This window comes from Podarcis raffonei, chromosome 2, assembly GCF_027172205.1.
Source record: "Podarcis raffonei isolate rPodRaf1 chromosome 2, rPodRaf1.pri, whole genome shotgun sequence".
Classification (NCBI taxonomy): Eukaryota; Metazoa; Chordata; class Lepidosauria; order Squamata; family Lacertidae; genus Podarcis; species Podarcis raffonei.
This window is the reverse complement of record NC_070603.1, coordinates 21,739,829-21,758,191: the sequence shown is the minus strand read 5'-3', so window position 1 is coordinate 21,758,191 and position 18,363 is coordinate 21,739,829. Positions and strand designations below refer to the sequence as shown.

Genomic DNA, 18,363 nt, shown 5'->3' with positions numbered 1-18,363 from the left:
GATTTCCCCGTAAGTGCCATATGCTTAGGGAGAAAACAGAATTTCCACTTCCACCTTTGAAATCCTGGACATATGGTAGTGACCAAAATGTTCTCCTACAGATTTTGCTGAACTACAGCTTCCATCAGCCCCAGCCGGCATGGTCAATGGTCAGGGATGATGGAAGTTGTAGTTCAGTAACATTTGGAAGGCCATAGGTTAGCCATCCCTGCTTCAACACAGCTGCCCTGCTGGAATCTGAGACTGAATTTTGTCTTTCCCTTCTTCATGGTACCCCAAACACTTGAGGTCCCATGTAAAAAGGTAAAGGTAAACCCTGGACGGTTAAGTCCAGTCAAAGGCGACTATGGGGTTGCGGTGCTCATCTCACTTTCAGGAGCTGGCGTTTGTCCACAGACAGCTTTCTGGGTCATGTGGCCAGCATGACTAAACCACTTCTGGCGCAAAGGGACACCAGAGCGCACGGAAATGCCGTTTACCTTCCCGCCACAGCGGTACCTATTTATCTACTTGCACTGGTGTGCTTTCAAACTGCTAGGTTGGCAGGAGTTGGGACAGAGCAACAGGAGCTCACTCCGTCACGGGGATTTGAACCGCCGACCTTCTGATCTGCAAGCCCAAGAGGCTCAATGGTTTAGACCAAAGCGCCACCCACATCCCTAGGCCCCATGTATCTGGAATAACAAGCAGAAGGAAACAAGAGTGCATGTGGGAGAAAGCAGTTTTAAGTGCACCTCTCCATCACACACAAACACAAACCTCTTGGTGGAGAGGGCTGGGGTACAGCTCGTCTCCCTGCTGTGCCGGGTCCCTCTCTCTGACCCAGGTTTTGTTTAAACACGAGGGAGCATTAAAATCCCTCCCCCCCCCACCAGCTACAGTTTGAAGCGGTACGGTCCCCTCCGCCACTTCGTTCTGCTTCTTTAGATCATACATGAGAGAGGAAGTCCCGGTGTGTGTGGTTTGTTGAGGCAGATAATAAGAAATATGTGTACTTGCACACATCCGCTTTGAAGGGGGAAGAGACTCAAAGGCATTTATTTTATGTTGATATCACTCTTTAAATGCATAGCAGCAAACTTGCGTGTGTGGTTTTTGTGTGTGAAAGATAAGGAACTGAATTCCAAACCCAGTAATAAAATCCTGTATTTGAGAGTTCTGTGGTGGTGTAAATAGGCTGAAGAAAGAGGTTTGTTTAAAAAAAGAGCATTTTGTAGCCTGGAGGGGGATAAAACACAAGTGTGCGCAGATGTGTGTGTGTGTGTGTGTGTGTTCTACATAGGGTTTTGCTCATGTAGATATACATCTGTATGCATGCAAATGCTTCTGGGACTGTGTATGTGCATGTAAATGAACGCTTTAGCACTTGGTAAATGTAAATATTTGCATGCAGCTAATGCGATTGTTCCCTGAACGGACACCAGCAAAGGCAAGATGTGCGTCAAAAACCAGAGTCTCTTTATTAACAGATAAAACACAGATTCTGATCATTTAAAGACACACAGTTGAGTGGTCCCAGAGGCATTCACGTTCCTGGCAGCAAAACCATCCCGATTGCTGAGTTCACAGCCATGCCCTGGGGCCTCTCTGGCAGGTTTCTGTCTATAGTATGTACGAGGCACTGTCCAGATCCCTCCACGGATTTGAAAAATTGCTAATGAAAGGGCACACATGCAGTGGGGGGACTGTGCAAAATAGCAAGGCTGCAGACCAGGGGTCCGGCCTGCAGCCACCAGCAACAGAAGCTGAGGATTTCTTTTTCTGTCCCTGGAAGGACAAGGAATGAAAGAGGCGGCGGGAGGGGGGAGGACAGAAGCAGTATGGGGTATAATAGCTGAGGAGGGGATATGAATTTCAGTAATATAAATGTACAGATAAATCATGCACGGCATGTTTGCGCATTAATACATGCGCACTCACATGTTTGTGTGTGTGTATATATATATTTGTAAGTTATAATTTTATATACATTTTAGGTGCTATAAATAATAATGTACACAGTTGTGCACAAGTAAATTTGCGCACATGGTTGTTGCTTTCTTTTACCACATGTATGTTTTGTTGTGCAATTTGTGGAGGTTCGCACACGGTCTTGGTTTCACAGATTCTCTTCTGTTTCACTCCAAGCTTTCAGCCGAGAGCTGTGCACCCTCAAATTCAAATGTGCACACACACAAATGCAGACAATGGAGTGCAGAGATGGCAGGCATTTGTGAGCACCAATACATGCAGGCACACCTCTGCGTATTTAATAGGGCTGGAAAAATATCGGAGAAGCCACTGGTTATTTATTTCAGGAATACGAAATTTGAATGATAAATACAAGATTCTGGCCTGACCTGACGTTGGCTCTGAGAATTCTTCTCTCTTTCTGTCTCCTGGCTCCAAACCTTGCACATGTAAACTTACATCCATTCTGGCATTCGCGTGGATGTTAATGGTAGGGCTGGGGATGCCAGACACTAGAGCTTAATTTGGCAATCCCAGTAGATGTACAGGCCAGCAAATGCATGTACACATAAGAGGTCAAAAGGCATTGGTGCCTCTCTCAATGCCCGAGCACAATTACATGTGCAAATGTTCATGTACATGGAAAAGAAGTTTGCAGAGCTACATAAGGTGGGCAGAATAGAAAGGTTCTTCTTTTGTCTTTAGGAGATGGGACCTGTTGCTAAGCAAACCTACAGAGGGAGCTCGTGTCATCTGTCTGCCTGTCTTCCTTCTTCATCTGAACCTGGGCGCATGAGAAAGGCAAGACCTTTAAGTGTGATTTGGATGCATATATTTTTATGCAATGATTTTTGTTTTAATCTTCTATCTCCTTTTGTTTTATATATATATATATATATATATATATATATATATATATATATATATTGTGTGTGTGTTTTGAAATGTTATTTTATGGTTGATTTGAATTGCCACCCTGAGTGATGCGTAGGCAACAGAAGTTCAGGAAGTAAATTTATATTTTAAAAAAATATTTAAAAGTGTGTGTGCAAGTTGAGGGATTAGGCATGCACAAATGGGAATGTGTTGGAGAAAAGATGTGGGGTGTGGGTGTGGGTGTGGGTGTGTTTTAAACGTAATTTCATGGTTGATTTGAATTGCCACCCTGAGTGGTGTGTAGGCACCAGAAGGGCAGGTAGTAAATTTATACAGTGGTACCTCAGTTTTCGAGTGTCTCGGAAGTCGAACGTTTTGACTTTCGAACGCTGAAAACCCAGAAGCAAATGCTTCCGTTTTCAAATGCTTTTCGGAAGCCGAACGTGCTACACGGTTTCCTTATTGAGTTTTCTGGATGTAACTGCTTCCAGAAATGCATGCTTTGGTTTTCGAACGTTTTGGAAGTTGAACGGTCTTCCGGAACAGATTATATTTGAAAACCGAGGTTCCACTGTATTTAAAAAAATTATTTAAAATCATGTGTGCAAGCTGAGGGATTAGGCATGCGCAAGTGGGCATGTTTTGGAGAAAAGATGTGGTTGCTTACATTTTGGGTTGGTGGCGATGTTTATTTTTTAATAGATTAAGCTCTGTGGAAGTTAGGTTGCAGAGCTTTCGGAAGGAGAGTCAAAACAATGGTGTTCTCCCACAAACAATTTGGACGCCCATTCTTGCATCCATCTCCCTGCACCCCTGACCTTCATGGTGCCAAATGAATCAGGTCACTTCACTCTGCTTATGTGTGGCAGAGCTGGCCCTGTCAGGTTGTATGGCTGTTTGATACGGTATCTGTTGCGTTCACACTGATGCACTTCCAGAGAGTTTTGAAAGTAGGACGAACTATTGGGCGTGTGGGTGAATTTTGTGGGTGAATAGCACACACTCAAAATCTGATTATGACAATGCATGTTTTAGCGGTGTACAATCTTGCGGGGAGGCATGGTTTTACGTGGCAGGTATTGCAACAGCAGGTCATGAATGGGAAAATGCAATATATTCTTGTCACCTTTCTTGCAGTGGTTTGTGCATCTGGGGGTGTCTGCGGTGGTCTTTTGGCACACAACACACCCTGCCACCCATCAAACCCCTTAATAGCCTCTGGTTAGCAATGTTGAGCCAGGAACTGTCTCTGGGACTGTCTCCCAATCATTTCAGCATGTCCCTGCACTGTTGCGGTGTGCATGTGGGAATCATCATTTGCAGCACAAAGTTTTATGATGACACAGACTGTTGCAGTTGCCGTCAGTTCAGGGTGGCTGCGGTGAGATATTTACACACAAAGGTGCAGAGACCCCCATTTGTCCCAGCTTGAGGTCTGAAACATGGATAATACCTATATATCTTCATGCAGGTCAACACAAGATCGCCCTATTGGCAGCTGCTCAGACAGACCTGTGGGTTAATGTACAAAGGTAGGAGGAATCTGGGCCTGACCCCCTTCCGCATTCGTACAAGAGTCTTCAGGGCACCTGTTTGATATAGAAGGGGACTGGAGATTTTATTTGGATGGTTTTGTCTCCCATTTTTTAAACGGAGCAGGCTTGAAACAGTGAACCTTGCACAACACACGCTTTAAAAAAAAGCCTAACCCTTTCTTGCTACTGGCATGCAATGTCACCAGAGCAAAAGATGTATCTCCCTCTGTATATGTTCATGGTCTTGCTGGCATGTTGGCAGAACACTGCTATGGAGAACGGGGAAATTAAACCCAACTGTACTGCCCCCTGTTCCCGCAGAAGACCTCCCCATTCTCTCCCGCCCCCCGTTGGATACATTATGGTTTATACAGATAATGAATCCCATCTCAATAATTGACCAATTAATATATATTTATATATATATGAGGCATCTTGAGTCAGCAGCGGATGTAATAGAGTGTTTGGACCAAGATAGGAGAAACCCAAGTTCAAATTCCCACTTAACCACGGAGCTCGCTGGGTGGACTGTGGGACTGTCTCTGGGCCTAGTCCCTCGCAAGGTTGTTGTGAGGGCAAAATGAGGGAAGGGAGAATCATATAAGCCTGTCCTGAGCTCATTGGAAGAAGGGCGAGATATAAATGCCATCAATAAAACATTTCCTGTGAAAAGTTGATGAAGGGACCGGACTGCACTAATGAAACCACCCCTCTTCGAATATTTGTACCTTACATCTAAAAGGGATGCTAAGGAAATGGACTTACAGAGCCAATCTGCAGCAGGTCTGGGCCTTGTTCCCCATCCGTCGCCCTTCCCTTCATCCTCCAATCCTGGACGTGGCCACCTTTAGAAGGCTTTGCTTCCACTGACCAGGGCCCACCCACCATGACATTATGTTCCCCTGTATCCACCCCCTCCCGGATTTCCCCATGCACCAAAAATCCCTTAATCCTCCCACCCCTTTTCACAGTCTATGAACCCAAGGGGGAGGGCCTCCTCCCCCAAGTTTCCGTTTCAGTCCTTATTGGCCGGACCTTGCTGGAAGGACCTTCTGGGTCCAGGGAGTTGGTAAAGCCAAGGGGGAATAAAAGCTGACCCAGAGCGGGGAAAGGGTTCGGGTAGGCAAAAAAAAGGAGGAGGGGAAACAGGAGCCGGCGGGGCTCAGTCTGGGTAGATGATGAAGCCAGAGAAGGTGCTGTACTTGTTGGTGTTGCCTCCATGAACCTTCCCTCCGTCCAGCTTGATGAAAACTTCGTCGCCCACGTCCAGGTGTAGAATCACGCTGTTGCTGGCGTAATCGTAGTTCTGGTCAGCATCCTGAGCTATGGCACTGGCCCGGACCTGGGAGAGAAAAGAGAGAGGTTAGCAAGGGGCTGGCAGTGTTATGGCACTCTGCCACAAAGGTTCATCGCGCAGCCAAAACCAAATTACCAGGCCATGCGTAGCAAAGCAAAAATTTATTCGTGCACAAGAATGGTGCATCATCCACCTCACGTGCAGTCAAGAGACCCCATAGGTTACATATACGCATTCACAAACCCTAGGGACGCGGGTGGCGCTGTGGTCTAAACCACTGAGCCTTTTGGGCTTGCCAATCAGAAGGTTGGCAGTTTGAACTGCGACAGGGTGAGCTCCTGTTGCTCTGTCCCAGCTCCTACCAACCTAGCAGTTCAAAAAAGTAGATAAATAGGTACCACTGTGGCGGGAAGGTAAATGGTGTTTCGGTGCGCTCTGGTTTCGGTCATGGTGTCCCATTGCACCAGAAGCGATTTAGTCATGCTGGCCACATGACCTGGAAAGCTGTCTGTGGACATATGCCGGTTCCCTGAAAGCGGGATGAGTGCCTCAACCCCATAGTCGCCTTTGACTGGACTTAGCCATCCAGGGGTCCTTTACCTTTTTACCATCACAAACCCTCTAAGTGTCTCTATTTTCCTGGGACAGTCCCAGATTTACAGAAGCATTCTTGGTTTCTGATTTGATCCCCAAATGTCCCTCTCTTCTTGGGACATTCCTATTTTCATTGGAGAAATGTAGGAGGGGGCGTCTCTATTTTCACTGGAGAAATGTTGGAGGGTATGCTTTTATAGTTTCCCATAAGCAGCTTGATACCTCATTCCCTCCTTGCTTGTCCCACCGTTATGAGAGAGCTATAACCCGAACCATAACCATTGATGAGCAACCTTAAACTATGCATTTGGGGAGAACTTCCACTACATCTCTCTGTCTCTGCTAAGCCCTTTGGACTTCCTTGCTCTATTAGTAGTCTGGATGGCCTTTTGTTTCTTCTGCGGATATACTTCCCTTACAAGCTTCAACTTTTGACATCTGGCTTAACCACAACTTTTTCTGCTATTTCGCCTCTGGTCTGGAGGCTAGGTGTTCAGAGATGCAGCTATTAGCAGCTTAACTGTTATTGCTGCCTTAGCTCGTTTCACTTGACCAGAGTGCCTCTATTTTCCAATACAATGGGGAGCTGGGAGTTAGGAGCAGCCTTTCTGGTCCTATGGGTGCTGCTGAGACTCCAGCTCCCATCAGCCCCAGCCAGTGTGGCAAATTGTTAAGGATGATGGGAGTTGTAGTCTAGAAACATCTGGAGCGCCACATGGAACACAGGAAATTGCCTTATAGCAAGTCAGAGCACTGGTCCATCAAGCTCAATATTGTCTACATCTGAGGTGGAGAACCTTTTTGGCCCAGCCGGCCAGATCCTTATCACAATCCATATAACGGCTAAGGCACTACAGTCATACCTCGGGTTACAGACGCTTCAGGTTGTGTTTTTTCAGGTTACTTCCGGGTTACTTCCGGGTTGCGGCAGTCGCGCATGCACAGAAGCGCCAAATCGCAACCTGCGCATGCGCAGATGCGCCGCTGTAGGTTGCGGATGCTGCGAGTTGTGAACGTGCATCCTGCACGGATCATGTTCACAACCCGAGTGTCCACTGTAGTTAAAATCAGGGATTTCCCCCCCAGTCAGAACTCACCGGAACTCAGTTCCAGCACCTCTCAGGAGGGCGCCATTGCCATTATAAAGAGAACAAGGGAGGCGTTCATGCTGAGTTGCAAGCATCTCTTTTTCTAGAAGAATAGCACCGGTTAAAATTATTCCTAAAAACAGAAAAACTTCTTTAAAACGCCTACTGAAACAGCTGGCTACATGAGCAGTTCAGAGCGATATGGCGCTGAGCAAGGCAACCTGTACTCAAATGTTCTGAAATGTCACAAGGCAGCCAGTGCTTTCTTCTTTTGAAGCTTATCTCCTCATCCATACAGGCTCTTAAAAAACAACAACACACACACAACCCAAACATTAAGACAGACACCTTTGAGATGCTGGATTCGGTTCCAGGTGCAAAAAATCCTGTACTTGGGTGGTGCGATCACAGACCCATGTAACAAACGCAGCTCTGAGCATACCAAACAGCTATTAAACAAGGAGAAGCAGCGAATAATTGTAGGCTTTCGATGGGTAGCAGCAATTCACCGATACGAGCTGGGGCTAGTTCAGGCATCTGCCTGTACATCCTAAATGGCCATTATTTCAAAGCCCTATCCCAGGTACGCAAAAGGCATCTGAGAAATATGGCCCTGAGATCTTTCACCTAATGTCCTTTTGCCTCAGTAGCCTGCAAATCTAAAGAAGCTTTTTTGTGTGTGCATCTTCACATCAGTGGAATATGACTGCAGGGGGGCAGATTAACTATTAATTCTGGCCAATGCATGTTCCAAATGGTTTAAGCAAAAACCGAACAACCGCCCAACCGCCTTGCTTCAATGCATGCAAACACCCTGTGCATCTAGAAGCCTATTCACCCCAATGGGACTTGCTTCTGAGTTAAGCATCCCCACGATCAAGCTATTTGTGTGTCTGTTAAGGCATCTGCTTCAGGGCTGCTTGTTTTACTATTTTATTTTCTTACATTTATACCCTCTGCTCCTTCTGTTATGGAACCCAGGAATGGCATCCATTCATTTTCCAGGCAGTCACCCATCCAAGCACAGATCAGAGCCAGACCTGCTTAGTTTGAGCAAGGTGATGACCTCATCTACCTTCAAACCATGTCCTGGGGAAGACAGAGGAGGCAAGCTTGAAACTGCTGCCTTGAAGAATATTGTTTTGGGATCCGTTTTGGGAAGGCATATTTGGCCAAAGCACACCTGGCCAACAGCATCAGGGGCCCGAGGGTTGTTAACTTTCTAGCCCCTTCCTGAATCCTCTTTCTGTGCTACCTTAATGTTTAAAGTGATGCGCTGCCGATTTGCAGCTTTCTTCGCACACACGAAGCCTTCATTCAGCAACTAGCGGTTGTGAGCAGTTGTCCCCCTGGCTCATGTGAGCTGGATTCTGAGAATCAATCTGACTTATAAATAAAGCATGAAGAAAGATTAAAATGACCAGGACTGTTTACTTAAGTGAAAAGGCAATTAAGAGGAGACTTGTTCAAAGTCCATAAAATTTTGCGCCAGGAAGAAAACGTTGCTTTGAGGCTCCTTATATTCCACAAAAACAGACAAGAAGGAAAAAACCCAGTGAGGTTTTTAACTCTATCCTTTCCAGGCATTGGTTCTTTTACCCCTGAATTCCAGGAAAATTCAGGTGTCTTGTGTTTTTCAGACATGTATGTTATTCTTGTCACTGTTGAGTGAATGATGAATGAACAATAGCCTTTGTATTATGGCAAGGTAGTCATCTCAGTGATAGAGCAACCTTATTGTGAAACATGGACCACTTATAAACACCATCTCCAACTCCTCGAAGGATTCCATCAACGGTGTCTCCAAAAGATTTCACACATCACTTGGGAAGACAGGCGAACTAATGCCAGTGTACTGGAAGAAGCAAAGATCACCAGTGTCGAAGCAACGATTCTTCAACATCAACTTTGTTAAGCCGGTCGTGTTGTGCGGATGCCTGATTATCGTCTTCCAAAGCAACTACTCTATTCCAAACTTAAAAATGGAAAGCGTAATGCTGGTGGTCAACAAAAGAGGTTTAAAGACTCTCTCAAGGCAAATCTTAAAAAATGTAGTATCAACACTGACAACTGGGAAACACTGGCCTGCGAGCGCTCCAGTTGGAGAACAGCCTTGACCAAAGGTGTCATGGGCTTTGAAGACACTCGAACTCAGGATGAAAGGGAGAAACGTGCTAAGAGGAAGGCACACTTGGCAAACCCTCACCATGATCAACTCCCCCCCCCGAAACCTATGTCCCCACTGTGGAAGGATGTATGGATCCAGAATTGGCCTCCACAGTCACTTACGGACTCACTGTTAAAACCGTGTTTATGGAAGACAATCTTACTCAGCTACGAGTGATCACAGAAGAAGAAGAAGAAGAAGAAGAAGAAGAAGAAGAAGAAGAAGAAGAAGAAGGAGGAGGAGGAGGAGGAGGAGGAGGAGGAGGAGGAGGAGGAGGAGAAATGCATGCAAAAGGTCCCAGGTTCAATTTCTGGCAAGTAGCTCTGGGTGGTAGCACTGGGAGACCCCAGTTCTGGAGAGCTGGTGTCAATCCTTATTGACCAGGGGTGGGGAACCTTCAGCCCATAAGCCAATCTTGGCCTTCCAGTGGGTTCCATTTTTTTAAAAAAAAGATATTTATTAAAATTTTCCATTGTAATACATTAAAAAATCAAAAAAGAAGAAACAAAAAAGTTTAAAAAACACATAGAATTCACAATCCTTATTTTCAATAACATATTTCCCTGACTTCCCCACACCTCCCCCTCTTGTATTCCAATTCAAATTGTTGGTTCAACAAGTTCTTGTCCCTAATTTTTAACCTTTTTATATTTTATATTTTATATTTAGTTCATTTTGAAAAACCAATTTTACCTTGTAAACATCAATGATTATACATCAGTGCTTATTCTTAAAACCTTTTTCTAAAGTCGGCCTAAATTCCCTTCCACGATTTCCTCAATTCTCATACAAATAACAAAACAAAATAAAAGCAAAACAGATTATAATTATACACCCTTTGGATTCCCAAACTCCCCCCCCCTTTCCCGGTTCCAATCCCCAACAAGCGTCCATCAGTCAATCTACTATCAGCCTGGAGACCTCACATCCGAGGCTCTTAATTCTCTCTCAATTCCTCTCTGCCGGTTTTTTTGATAGTCCTTGGTATTAAACACCAAATCTCGAAGAAGCTCTAGCCCAATAGGGTCCATGTTTCTTCCAGCCAGACCTCCATACTTAAAAGTGGAGCCTGAATCTTGTTTCTTACTCCTTTCAAATCCAAATGTCTCCAAAGCTCCAACTTCCACCTTAATCAAATTTGTAATCCTTGGGTCTTCAGATCTCCACATAAGGAGATCTCTCCATTCTTCAGTCTACAATTCAGACCAAATTTTCACCATCAAGTTCTTATTTTTCTTTGTAACCATCATGTCAGGCCTCTGGCTCTCCTTTATCATCTGCAAAGTTATAGCTCCTCCTTCCTTTTCCTCAGGAACAACATATATCTCTTTCTTCACACTCTCAAAACTCTCAAGTTTCTCTTCTTGTCCAGCTGCATGGGCTTCCTGAGTCAATTCCTTATCAAATTCAATGGATTTGTTTACTGTTAAGTCCAGAGTTGCAACATTTGTAGCCAAAACATCAATTTGGCCTTGTAGCTTTCCCAAGAGAACAAAGACTCTGTCCAATTTAGCTTGAATTTTCCCTCCTTCAGCCATTCTTGTAATGTCCCAAAACCCCCTCTAGAGGGATTTTGGTTACTTGGTATTCTTTCCAGTTCAAATCCAAAAATCAAATTAGTTTGTATCAGTTCTTCCTTATTTTCAACAAAGTATAGTCAAATTGTAACAAATATAGCCAGCAGAAGCAGCAGAAACAAAGTTCTCTTTTTCCGTCTTGACAGCTAATTTGACAGCTGTCAAACTCTTCAATACCTTCAACAGGCTCTCTCACGGATCACTCCCGGGTCCGGGGGGGTGGCACCTCAGCTCCCAAAATTAGCTCTTATCCTCCAGTAAGGTTTCTTCTAGTGCCAAATCGTGAAATTAATATCTTTTGCCCAGTAATAAAAGAAAAAATTCTCTTGACCTTAGTTAGCAGGTCCTTGCTTTAGGTTGTTTACAAGACGGGGAGGCGGACTTCCTGTTTGTGCCTTCCCCGATCGTGCCTAATTCACACAAAAAAAAAATTTCTTGAAAAATCCAATTTCCGTACTACTCACGGGTTGTTATTTTGAAGTCCAAATCACAAGAAGAAGTCAGCGCACTCCGGCCATGGCAACGCGGCTTCACTCCGCAGGAGAAGCAGTCGACTCTCAGCACTGCGCCGCTCACCCCGTCCCCCATTCCAAAGCCTTTAAAAAGGCTCCTTCGCAGGTCGGGGGGCGCAAATGGTGCCCGCCGAGTCACCAGGTTCACAGGCTTCACCGCCTGTGATTTTTAGGGGTCCCTAAGCCACATCTGGCGAACCAGAGCAGTGCACGGAAAACGCCGTTTACCTTCCCGCCGGAGCGGTACCTATTTATCTACTTGCACTTTGAGGTGCTTTCAAATTACTAGGTTGGCAGGAGCAGGGACCGGGAAACGGGAGCTCACCCCGTCGTGGGGATTCGAATTGCCAGCCTTCCGATCAGCAAGCCCTAGGCTCAGTGGTTGAGACCACAGTGCCACCTGCATCCCAGTTAAAGTGGTACCTCAGGTTAAGAATAGTTTCAGGTTAAGAACGGACCTCCAGAACGAATTAAGTTCGTAACGAGAGGTACCACTGTATGTGCAGAAGGGCTGTGAGGGTGATGCAAGGACATAGCAATACAAGAGTCACGTGGGAAGAAGGACAAAAGTATAAGGTATAGCCATAGAACTGTAGAGTTGAAAAGGACCACGAGGATCATCTAGCCCAACCCCTGCAATGCTGGACTCTTCATGCCCCACGTGGAGCTCGAACCCACGACCCTGAGATTATCCATGAGGGTGGATGGGAGGATGAATGACCCAAATTCTTTACTGTATAGTTAAATCATGTTGGTTGTACACAACATTACGGGCCTGATTCTCTTGACTGCATGCCCTCCATTGTGACACACCTAACAGACTCTCAAAAGTGGTTTAATTCAGACGACCAAACAACCCAAGTTCAGAACAATCTGAAGAATATATCCCCCCCCCCCCCGAAAAAGGTCAAGAAGATAAACTTGAAGAAATCTGATAGGTCTGGGCGGGAGATACAGCGCAGGCAGCATCAGCAATTTTTCTTTGTTGAAATGTAATTAACACATGTTGTATTAATTCTGCTTAATTAAATTTGCATTATTAATCAATTTGGTAACAGAGCATATGCTGCTTAACCATTCTCTCCTGCCCCCCATACAACGCAGCTGAATTCTGCTTTGCCAACCAGCTACATACAGTGCCAGATTTACGTATACGCTAAACAAGCTATAGCTTAGGGCCCCACTCTTTTGGGGCCCCCCCAAAAATTTAAAGGTTAAAAAAAACCTGGATGTACATTTCCAAAATATAAGATAAAAAGCAAATAAAATAAAACTTACATTGTTTTGTGTTGTGTTGCTACACCAAGCAGCTTACAAAGTTGTGTAAAAGTTTTGAGATTTCATAACTTTGTGTTGTGTTTTGTGTTGTGTAGGCTCCTATGATGTAAGTAATGGGCCCCACCTGCTAGCCTGCTCCCTAAAATATCACTGGTTTGCTCATTTCTATATATAGGGTGCCTACATTCTGCATGGACTGGTTGCATGGCAAAATTTGCAAATGGCACATGTTACCTAATAGGTAATAGATACCTATTAGGTCCATAAATTACCATATAGCTTATATTCAGCACACACAAAAAGCGACAATTTGTTGCTGACAAAGGACAGCTGGACATATAAAGGGCCCCATTACCTTCAGTAGCTTAGGGCCTCATCAAACCTAAATCCAGCCCTCACATCTGCATTCAAACACAGACTGGGACATGCACAGACCTTGAATGCCCACCCAAATTCTCAGCCTTCTGAGCATATGTGTACATGTGCAGATACATGCCCCACATTCTCTTCCAGAACAGTCATCCCCATAAGCCAGCAACAGGATTTCTTCTTCCCCTGGATATCTCCCTCTTGCTTCCAGCTGATCACCTCCACCCTCTTGTCCTGATCCCATCTGAGTACAAACCTCGCTAGTGCAAATTTGTGAAAGGTCAAACCCATGTTTTTGCTCTGTGGGAAATGATAATACAAGCGAATGGAGGAAGCCAAACCCACCCTGGGGCCCTGGGTGCCTGAGCACCCACAAAATTCCCCATGAAAGGATTGGGCACCCACAAATTTCGGTGCCAGGGCTATGCACGTTGCATGGCACCCACAGCTCCTGGTATTCACGGTTGCAGGGCCAAGTTGGCACTCCTGACTGTGTAGCAGCTTTTATGCTTTGTGTTATAAGTTTGCAATGATGTATAAAAGTCATAATGCTGGCCTCAACCTACATCTGATAGCATTTTTAAAAAAATCCAAGGTGGAGGCTTTTGTGGTAGTTTTTAACCTTTCTTTGGGCTTATCCTCATCCAAAAATACAACAACCTTGGGCTGGAGTTCGTTGAAAAATGAAATGGAATAGACAGACACGGAAACGGATTAGTCACCTGTGAAGGGCAGAAAGTGGAATCCAGAGGGGATATGAATTGCTACATAAATAAAAGAACGAACGCGTCGCTCCGTGTGCACCACTGCTAGAATTCTGTTGATTTCCTACTGCATGCCGACATTCGCATCTGTGATCAAGGGCATGTTGGATTGATTTAAATCGAGGTGATTTTAAATCACAATGAAATGAATTTTCCCTGTTGCGTGATCCATGTGTTTCCTGAATGTGGAGGTGGATGCATTGGTGCTGTGTGACAACCAAAGCATAACTGGTTTGCAGTAGAACCTTTATGGAAACTAGGAGCGTAATCCAAAACCTTTGGACAGTAATCATGCATCTTTTTTTGCACTGCAGAGTTTTCTGCTTAGAGACAAAGTAGACAGGTGTGAAGGTAAGGAATTTCTTTTAGATTTTCCATGTGCTTATGCAAAGGCACTAAACAAGACCATTTACTCGCTGGCTAAATTCCCAGTACCACCCAGAATCAAGAATATTGGGTTAGAATAGTGTTTCTTCAGGAGATGGGAGAGTAAAACATCAGGCTAATATTTCAACATTGAAGTCAATAGAACATAACATTGCTTAATCCAATTTTATGCTAGTTTATTCAGAAGTAAGTTCTCTTGATTTCAATAGGAGTCACATCCTACTGCATTTAGGACGGCAGTTGATTATTCCCTAAATGTCTCTGCTGCTCAGGCGAGTCATAAATATCCATAATTTGCCAAAACGGCCTATTGTGTGTCTAATTTTTATAATGTTTCACCTCAAAAGTCACACTCCCCCCCCCTTTTACATAGAAAAGTGTGATTCATTAAGTCAGTGTTTTCTAGAGGATTATAAATGCAGGTTGGGGTTGTTGTTTTTCAAGTTCTATATAGACTGAAACATGCTGGTTTATGTTTTAAGTCAGATTTCATATTAAACCATTTTTTAAGGGCACTTAACATAACTTTAACAACAAAGACTTCAGACTTAAATTATATTTTAAAACATAATTTTAAAAACTGTGTTGTTTCTGAAATCATTGATTCCCCCCCATCCAATCCAGCAAAAGAAAAACAGTGGCTTTGGTTCCCTAGACATCCAGCATGGCCGTGCTACTTTAAATCACCACCCCCTTCTCCTCCGGCCCCTAACCCCTCAAAGCCCCCGTGTCTGATCCCTACTGTTTCCGCTGGAAATGGGGTCACGGTTATTAGAAAACAAAGAAGGTTCTTTTTGTTCGAGGGAGCCACTGAAGTGAAGAAGATGCAAATTGCTTGTGTCTGGAGTTAGCAAGGGCTAATCAGCAGTTTTCACCTTTCCGTCCAGCCCAAGGGACAATTAGACTGGGCAGAGACAACGTAGTCTGGTAGTCTGTGTTGACCACCAGATGTAGCATAATATAATTTGGCAACCGGATTATAATATAACATAATATAATTTGCACAAGCCCTCCGTGCCTGGTTAAACTAGCCTCCTCTTTTTGATGCAAGATAATTTCCTCAACACCAGACAAGCTGCACAATCTGTGTCCCAGTCATTTTAGTTATATATACCACATAGATAATTGTGCTCAAAGTGATATTCATCACGCAAACGGACATTGTGGGGAAGTTCTTGCAGTGCGAAAAAGTTCCAGATTATTTGGGCAAGTGAACCAAGCTTGGCAGGGAAGGAGAAGGCAAATATTGTCCAATCAAGATGCCACTTCTCATTTCCCAAAATGCACTGGCACCGTACGAAGTCGGGGTGCTTTTCAGAGTACCTTTCACACATAATGATTCAGGGTGCGGATCCCACGAGCGGATAGGTGCTAGGTCTGCATAAACTTGTCAGTTCAGTACAGGAGGCGCTGACCATCTCAAAGCAGCGGTGCTTCTCTGATGTCATTCCTACTGTTTCCGGAACCTGTGTATGTTTGTTTATTTTTAGTTTAATTTATTCATTTAATTTGTATACTGACCTTCACGCAAAGATCACAGGGCGGTTCACAACATAAAAATACAAAATAAGGACACACTGTAAAAACAAGAACAAACCTGTACCTCCCACAAACACATTCAAAAGGACATAGTCTGTTAATCAGCCAAAGCCAAAGGTCTGGTTAAAGGGAAATAATTTCTCCTGATGCCTAAAGATATGCAAGGAAGGTACCAGGCGAGCCTCCCTGGGAAGAGCATACCACAAATGGGGAGCCACCACAGAAAAGACCCATTCTCATGTTGCCAGCCTTGAGACCTCTCATGAAGAAGGCCCTCAGATGATGACCACAGGGTCTGGGTCAGTTCATATGGGGAGAGGTGGTCCTTTAACACATTGCAGTCCTGAGCCATTTAAGGCTTTATAAGACCAAACCAGCACTTTCAATTGTGCCTGGAAAGTAACTGGCAACCAGCGCAGTTGGACCAGGATCGGTGTGATATGCTCAAACCGCCTTGCCCTGGTGAGCAACCTGGCTGCCAAATTCTGCACCAGCTGAAGTTTCCGAACCATCGTCAGAGGCAGCCCTACGTATAACGCATTGCAGTAATCTAGGGTTGCCATATTTCAAAAAGTGAAAATCTGGGCACAGAAGTTGTTGAGCTGCCATACATCCGGATTTCCCCAGACATTTCAGCGATTTCTGCCCAGACGCTGTTTACGAGGGCTGAATACAGGCTATGTCTGGGAAATTCCAGACCTATGGCAACCCTAAGTAATCTAACCTAGAGGTTGCCGGAGCATAGACAACAGACGTTAGGCCACCCCTGTCCAGATATGGGCATAGCTGGGCCACCAGCCGAAGCTGATGGAAAGCACTGTGCGCCACTCAGGCCACCTGAGCCTCAAGTGACATAAAAGGATCCAGAGAAAAAACCCAAGTTACGTACTACAAGTTATGCAATCAAGAGCAGGCAATCTTCTATCCATCTGGTTTAGGGGACCACCAACTCCTGCCACCAGCCAGACTCATCTCTGACTCTTGACTTCCTTCCTCCAACTTGCCTGTTTCAGCTTCTGCCTCTGATTCTGACTTCTCTCTGCCACCAACTCTCCCAGCTCACTAAGACCTGTTCCCTTTTCCCAATTTTCTCCCTCTGACCACTCATCGCCATCCCACCACCACTGCCTGTTCTCTGAGTCTTCTTCCCTTGGTGCTTCCTCAGATCGTTCCTCCCACCATTCTTCTGCATCCTTCTTCTTTTTCTGTGCCGATCACTCGTAGCCAAGTAAGATTGTCTTCCATGAACACAGTCTTAACAGTGAGTCCATAAGTGACTGTGGGGGCCAGTTCTGGATCCACACATCCTTCCACAGTGGGGACATAGGTTTCTAGGCAGGAGTTGATCACGGCAAGGGTTTGCCAAGCGTGCCTTCCTTTTAGTGTGTTTCTCCATTTCGTCCTGAGTTCAAGCATCTTCAAAGCCCATGACTCCTTTGGTAAAGGCTGTCCTCCAATTGGAGCGTTCGCAGGCCAGTGTTTCCCAGTTTGTCAGTGTTGATACTACATTTTTTAAGATTTGCCTTGAGAGAGTCTTTAAACCTCTTTTGTTGACCACCAGCATTACACTTACCATTTTAAAGTTCGGAATAGAGTAGTTGCATTGGAAGATGATAATCCGGCATCCGCACAACATGACCAGTCCAACAAAGCTGATGTTGAAGAATTGTTGCTTCGACACTGGTGATCTTTGCTTCTTCCATTACCCTGGCATTAGTTTGCCTGTCTTCCCAAGTGATGTGTGAAATCTTTTGGAGACACCGTTGATGGAATCTTTTGAGGAGTTGGAGATGGTGTTTATAAGTGGTCCATGTTTCACAAGCATACAGTAAGGTTGGTAGTACAATCAGTTCATGACAGGCAAGTCCTTTAATCCTTCAGTGCTACAGTTTTCAGGAAGAGGCCTGTGTTGTGCACCTCGCCTCATGGCGTGTGTGTTTGCGTGCGTGTGTGACAATGTGAGGAATTCACAGGCTACAGGGACAGGGCCCAGGTAATAAATTCCTTAGATAGACAGATCAAAAGAGGCCAGCATCAGGCCTCTCTAAACAAATCTCTGACAATAGAGTGAGATCTCACATGGATCAAGCTGTCACCAGGGGAGATGAAATACTGCCCGTATCGCCAAAGAGAGGGATAAACCTGTCATGTGGGGCTTATGCTGGGGCCATAAACATAGGGCACCTGCCATTGGGCAAGGGACAGGATTTAATGGGGAATCTGCTGTGTCCTGAGGTTGCTGGTTCAAATTCTGCTTGGGGAATTTGCTCTCTGTTCTGTAGTCTTTATGAAATTGACTAAAAATCCCCAACAACCCTCCAAGGGTAAATCTCTTGTTTATTTTTCTTGACGCTTAAGTGTGTTTAAGACCACAATATAAAAAGCACCGACACTTTTCTTCCCAGCACTGGGAGAGAAATGGCTCCTTCA

The 18,363-nt window shown here is 44.9% G+C and overlaps 1 protein-coding gene across 1 annotated transcript in view; it reads right to left on the bottom strand.

The window, feature by feature from the left end:
* Window positions 1-3,791: 3,791 nt before the first annotated feature.
* The window catches only part of C1QL4 (complement C1q like 4), a 35,308-nt gene continuing 20,736 nt past the window's right edge, over window positions 3,792-18,363 (bottom strand). The window contains exon 2 of the mRNA XM_053375230.1: window positions 3,792-5,703. Within this exon, the coding sequence (XP_053231205.1) occupies window positions 5,524-5,703 (180 nt within the window). The 3' untranslated portion in view covers window positions 3,792-5,523. The remainder of the gene's footprint in view (window positions 5,704-18,363) is intronic.